The 6,479-nt window shown below is 33.4% G+C and overlaps 1 protein-coding gene across 1 annotated transcript; it reads right to left on the minus strand.

Moving 5' to 3' along the window:
* Window positions 1–952: 952 nt before the first annotated feature.
* On the minus strand, window positions 953–2,048 carry LOC113749460 (germin-like protein subfamily 1 member 14). Its single transcript, XM_027293209.1, has 2 exons — window positions 1,890–2,048; window positions 953–1,670 (listed from the first exon to the last, which is right to left on the minus strand). Exons 1-2 carry the CDS (start codon window positions 2,008–2,010, stop codon window positions 1,120–1,122), a joined length of 672 nt encoding a protein of 223 aa, XP_027149010.1. The 5' UTR covers window positions 2,011–2,048; the 3' UTR covers window positions 953–1,119.
* Window positions 2,049–6,479: the final 4,431 nt, after the last annotated feature.

The raw sequence follows: 6,479 nt of genomic DNA on the forward strand, positions 1-6,479 counted from the left end.
CATATATCCATCAACCCCAGAAGGGAAAAAATGACAGAAGACAAACTTAACGATATGTTATTTGTAGAGGTAGGTTGGACTTTGTGTTATTTGGTTTGTCGTGAATCTAGCAACCCATAAAGGAAAGAAAAAAGACAAAGTTGAATATTCATTCTTAGACTTGAGAAGTACTTAAAAGTCATTTCACCTTTACGCTCATTAGTTGCTTTCACTTAAGTTGAATGCAATGGCTGGGCTTGAACTTGCAACTTCTGCCTTAATAAGGCGATGTTATGACCAACTTCTGCCTTAATAAGGCGATGTTATGACCAATTGATGTGACAAATCCCATCTTATAAATTATTTTTGATATGTCAATTCAATATAAAATTTTCCCCTTTTCCTCTGTGTTCTTCAATTACCGTTACAAAACTAACAATTAAATTTCTTAATAATGATGACTAGCCAATATTTGTCTTATTTTGCCACTTTGATAATTGCCCAAGAATTCGGCAATTAGCCAAACGGTACATGAGTTGGTTTTAGAACGTCGTGAGACAAGCATTAGGCATTCTAGCCTAGCCTTGCTGCACAGGACGAAGCATTAGGCAGACACTAGGCGGGCTTCTCTTTTTCTACACTCTTGGCGGTTCCTTCTTTGAAGAAGCACAAGCAATATATATTCCTGTTTACATACACTTGCCTTAGAAGTATCAAAAATATTTTGACATGTTAGACCCTAACTAAATGTTTACTGAGAAACAGAAGAGATAACTGTAGTGTTTAGCTAACTTTTTTTAGTCAATTTTGTAGCGAGTTAACTGATGCCGATTAATTTACGTTTGCCAAATTTTAATAATTCAGTCCTCTACCCGAACAATGTCGAAATCAAGTCGAATCAGTAAAACTCACCAAGGTCATTATGTTCTAACGCTGTCATCTTCATTTTTTCTTCCGTTTCAACAAAAATAACTTGAACTAAAAAGGAGAACTTATTTAATAATATATCACTTTATGCTCACACATATAATACAGATTTATGATATTATCATATCAATCTTTGCAATGCCCTGTGCATACATAGCACAAAAGTCATGCTAGTAGAATTTAGGACAAATCCATGGATCCTTTCGAGTTGTCTCAAGAAAACTGTGCCTCAAGAGCGTCAATGACTTTCTTGTCAACTTGGAATGCCTTAGTAAGAACACCTAGAGAAATGGGGGGCTCTGTTCCAAAGACTACATTTGCAATAGTATTGACCCCTGGATTTTGGCTGCTAAAACCGGAAAATGCAAGAGCCTTCGTCTTCCCAAGATTTTGTATGAAGTGAACCAGACCTTGTGGGAACACAAAAACATCTCCTGGATTCAAGACTTTGGTAAAAAGGCGATTTTTCATGTTATTTGGTGGATTTGAAGTGACGAAACTAGCAGCCAGAGTGCCCTCTACCGCAAATATGACCTCGGTTGCACGCGGATGAGTATGGGGTGTGTTTACACCATAAGGAGCGAAGTCGATACGAGCTAGGGAAATTCCGAAAGTGTTGAGCCCTGGCAGATTGTTGACAAGCACACGAGTGACATTAGAACCCACTGGATTGTTTGTATTTCCAGGTATGTTGAATCCCTGGAAGAAGAAATCGTTGGCATTCACAACCTTTGGATCCTTACAAATCTTTCCGTTCACAAACACTGCATTCAAAAAACTAGCTGTTAATAATGTGATAATGCGGAGAAAACGAACCCACATTGCTTTTTGCATGTCTTACTAGGTATCATGCACAATGTAGTGAAAAATTAAATAAAGAAAGAGATAACTAAATGTCAAGGCAAACATGACAGGACACGAAAATCGTACTTAGAATAAAGAAACATGTTTCGCTACATTTTCTGCTAGTTAGAAGGAATTACCAGCAGCTTTGGGATCATTGATTGCAACACAAAAATCCTGCAGAGGGCTAGGATCAGAAGCGATGGCAAGGGATGAAAGTAGTGCCATTGCCGCTATGGTTATCAGGAACGGAGCTCCCATGGTAATTGTGGACGAGATCTAGTATTTCTTATGCTAACTCTTCCGTTGATGGTTCGAGGAATTTGGGCAAAGATTTGAAACTATATATAGGCATATTTCATTTGACAATAGTTTATCTCTATCACATGAAGACACTTACACCTGATTGACAGCTAGGCCTACAGGTTAGGTTGGTGGCTTTTTATACTTAAATATTAAGTCGGTGAACTTTTAGCTGAACTTTCTTTTTTTCTCAACAACTCTTAGCTGAACTTTCTTTTTTTTGCTCTATATTTTTCCGGAATCATTTTTTTCTCAATGTTATACCCCAACAAATCTGATAATTTTTCTCCATGGCTGATCCCTTACTGGAAAATGTTATACTTCTGATTGGTTGCATTTTTGTCATTAATTTTATGATTATTTTCCTCTTTTATTTTACCAAATATTATTTTAATTGATGAATTCTACTCATATTTGGTTACTGGTGCTAATTGTAAGAAATGGAGCAAAACGTGGTTAAAAGGGGTAATTTTCTAAGAATTACTGTCAGGTCCAGAGAAGCCGAGATTTGTGCGTGGTAGTTTCCTAATTCAAGTCGAAGACTTACGAAACATGTTTCCAATTACAATTGGGAAACTATTTAAATTATCTTTTATCAATTTAGGAATTATCTTTTTCTTAGGAAAATTAGGAAGTTTATCTTATTTTCAAAGCTACAAAATAGGAAGGAAATTACGACTACTAGGAGTACTTGTGAAACTACGATTTGGCCGTCTCTTAGACTATTTAGGGGATTGATTAGTTTCGGCAAAGAGGGGAGGTACGACTGCCGCTTGGACTTTTGGCCAATCTTTTGTTTTCTCTAGTTTTTCTCTTATCAAAGACTAATGTGGCTGGCTTTGGAAAAATGGTGTGAATTGCTTCAATTGGCTATGCGCAACTAAGTTCCTTTTCTAGTCGAAGGTCAATTTGAAAACTCGGTTCAAAAAATCTGTGAGATCGAATTATTTTACTTATTTCTTTTATTCATTGGTAGTCGTGCTTTTTTTATTTAATTTTTTATGATTGTTTTGTTATTTGAATGTCAAGGGTCCGATGTTTGAATTAATCTAATAATCTACTGCCAAATTAATCAGTTAAATTCGTAATTGTTTGATTGATTAGTACCAGTGGCGACTAGCGTGATTAGTCCCATGTTAGGAAAACGTATGATCTAATTTAAATAAACCCTCGTAGCGTGTTTGTTGGTTAGAGTTTGACTTTTCTAATTCTTAATACAATTGAAGAATTGAATCCTACAGTCGTACTTAGGGTTATTTTTTGATTAGGAAAATAGTTAACGGTCGTACTTTGACTATCGAAAAAGTAAGGAAGAGTTGATTGTTTATCGCATATATGGCAACTATAACCAATCTATTTATGAGTAATTGAATTATCTTTGCATCAATGATCAGTTGAATAGACCGTGTCTGAAAAGTTGCACCTTTGGCTAGAGTCGTATCTATTGTTGATTAATTCCTGTTTATTTTCTTGAGTTGCTTTAATTTAGTTAATTAGTTATTTTTATATTTTTTATAACAATCCCCCATATTTTGAACTTGAGGAGAAACAAATTTCCCCAATCCCTATTGATTCGACCCTGCTTACCACTATATACAAAATTTATACTTTATTTGAGCAGGTATTTATTATTATATAGCCTCGACAACCTGTCAACTTCCATTGACACTTTAGCTTCTTTTAATTAAATTGGTTTGGGCAGATAGCGTACGATTTAACAATGGCGCGCATGTTTTTGCAAGAAATTTTCTGCCACTCGATTTTTATGGGAGCATGTTGCACCAAAATTTTAACCCTATATCTTCTTATGGCTAACATTCTGAGCATTCAATATTGGTTTTTCCCCTTCTGTTCCTATGTAAAGTAAAAAAAAAAAAAAGAACAAGAAAGGTATATACTAATTTGAACGGTCCCCTATCAGTGCTAATTTCTTGATTAGAGTTCTATTTTAATGGCAAAAAGTTTGAAAAGTTCATGATGTAATTCTTGAATTCCTCGTAAGGTCTTCTAACGGTACACCTTAGAGAGCCCTGATTGATGCTTAATTTTACATTCTTTTTGAGGGATATTATTGAAAACAGGTATAATTTTATTAGTGAAAACAGACTACTATTACAAAAACTTATTTTTATTTAAGCCGCTCAAAAAAAATTCTTTTAAATGTACCACTCTATTTCCTCTTCGTTTTTTGCAGTCAACTGTCGCCGGTGAATGATTTGGTACTTTTTTTTTTAACCTTCCATACTTTTGAACCGTTCAACGAAAATAATTCCCGGGAAGAATAGTGTCGAAAATAATAGAGAATTAGCTATGAGAAGCAGCCAGAAATTCAATCTTATCTTTTTCAGATTTAGATCCTCTAACAAAATATTGTTTTTTGTTCAATAAAAGTTTGAATGGATTCGAATCCTCTAACTAAATAAACTTAATCAGACATGCAATAATAAATTAGATCATTAATTTGATCCAAACTCAAAAAGGTTTTGTGATAAAAAGGTAGTATCCCAAGCCATTGAAATTTTCCACATCACCTAGTCAAACCTTATTAATTGTTTCTAGAAGTGAAGCAGTTAATATCAATGTTTTCAGTACCAGATCGGACCAGCCGGTTCGACCGATTGAACTACGAACCGGACATGCCACCGGTCCGGTCCAATGCTAAAGCCGGAAGTTCATGGAAAACCGTTAAAAACCGGACGAACCGTTAAAAACGTTCGAACCGTAAACCGACGGTTTTTAAAAATTCTTCAACAAAGTATCAAAAATGATGCAGCTCCGATTCGAACCTTTCGAACAGTAAACCGACGGTTTTTAAAAATTCTTCAACAAAGTATCATCAAGAATGATGCAGCTCTGATTCAAACCTGGGTCTCCAGGTTTACATATGACAATCTTACTGCTAGACCACAGTTGAGTTTGTTGAATATTCTATTTGACTAATAAATATATTAAAACATCAAGTATAAAAAAAGCAAAGTGCATTAGTGCAGACGAACTTTTCTAAATTTTCTTTCCATCATTTTTTTTCTCGGCTTCATCAGGCGGCGCTCTTTAGTTCTTCTCTTGATTTTTTTTTTCAATTTTTTCTTCTTAACCATTTTAAACCCAAATATCCACAACAAGATTTTCTCAAGTCTTCACCATTATTATCAGGTTATTATCTTTAGCAGATTGTAAACAAGTTGGAAATTTCAACTTTTCTTGTTTTCCATCATCTTGGTAAGTTTAATTTTTCTCTTTTCAAGGTTTTTTTTCTATATTATTATCTTTAGATGATTTTTTTGCATTTTCTTCTTTTTCCCCCCAATTTTCATCTGTTTCTCTAATTTTTGTTTTTATTTTTATTTGATTAATTAATGATGAAATTTTTGCAAAAGTAGCGCACCTCCGTGTAGGAATTGGGTAGGAATTACAAATAATAACATTGGGCTAGTAAAAAATATAGTAGTTGGCACATAATCGAAGCTATTGATCATTGAATTTAAAATAATTAATGGTATAGGATCATTGAATCTAATATAACATGTTAATTAGTGATGTTTAGTAGCAATTAATTTTTTATGTGTTTAACTATATATTTGTTTTTCAAAAATTTTTAGTTTTTTTTTTAGTTTGAGCAATTAGATTTATATTTTTATAATAAAATTTTAACTTTTTGAAGTTAAGTTGATGAAATTGTGAAGGTGTTTTTGATGCTTATCATGTCACTGATGGAAGTTTGTTATTCAAATGGTTTGTCTTGAGTTGAACTCTTTTATGGATATTTTAAGGATTGTAAAAGAATTTCAATATCTAATTTATTTATTTTTTGTGTTTTTATTTGTGATAATTGGTGAACATTTGGATTGTATCTATTTATGTTTGTAATGAATTTATGAAAACTTGTAGTGAATTATGATATTTTAATTATGTTTATCATTCCATGTTTTATGTGTAACATTTAGGAAATTTATTATTATCTCAACTTAAATTTAGTTATATTGGTAAATGCATTTTAGAAACTTAAGTTATCGATAATCATATTAAATTGTACATTAGCTATCAAGTTCAAGCGTAGAATGAAACCTGCTTAGTTTAAAAAAAAAAAAAAACCAATGAACCTGTGAACCGGCCGGTTGGACCAGTCAAACCGTGAACCGGCCACCTCTCCGATTTGCTGACCGGTCCGAGTTTAAAAATAAATCCAGAGGTGTTCGGTGATCTTTTTTCATGACCTGGTTTTTGTAAATACAGAAACTTCTGTGCCTCTTTCTTGAAAATGATGTATGCGCTTACGTTAAGGATAAGAGATGCTTGAAAGTCTTTCTTAGTAGTTCAACTAAAGCAGTAAATATCCTGTTTGCCATTTTCTACTATAAGAAAAGAAATAGTTCAACTAAAGCAATAAATATTCTCTTAGACCTTTTCTACGATAAGAAAGGATACAT

This window comes from Coffea eugenioides, chromosome 10 (assembly GCF_003713205.1).
Source record: "Coffea eugenioides isolate CCC68of chromosome 10, Ceug_1.0, whole genome shotgun sequence".
Lineage (NCBI taxonomy): Eukaryota > Viridiplantae > Streptophyta > Magnoliopsida > Gentianales > Rubiaceae > Coffea > Coffea eugenioides.

What these genes read in the sequence shown, in the direction of transcription:
- LOC113749460 (XM_027293209.1), bottom strand. Translation starts at nt 2,010, where the DNA reads ATGGGAGCTCCGTTCCTGATAACCATAGCGGCAATGGCACTACTTTCA. An exon ending in CAATGATCCCAAAGCTGCTG is followed by an intron (nt 1,671 to 1,889) that starts GTAATTCCTTCT and finishes TTTTGAATGCAG; the next exon opens with TGTTTGTGAACGGAAAGATT.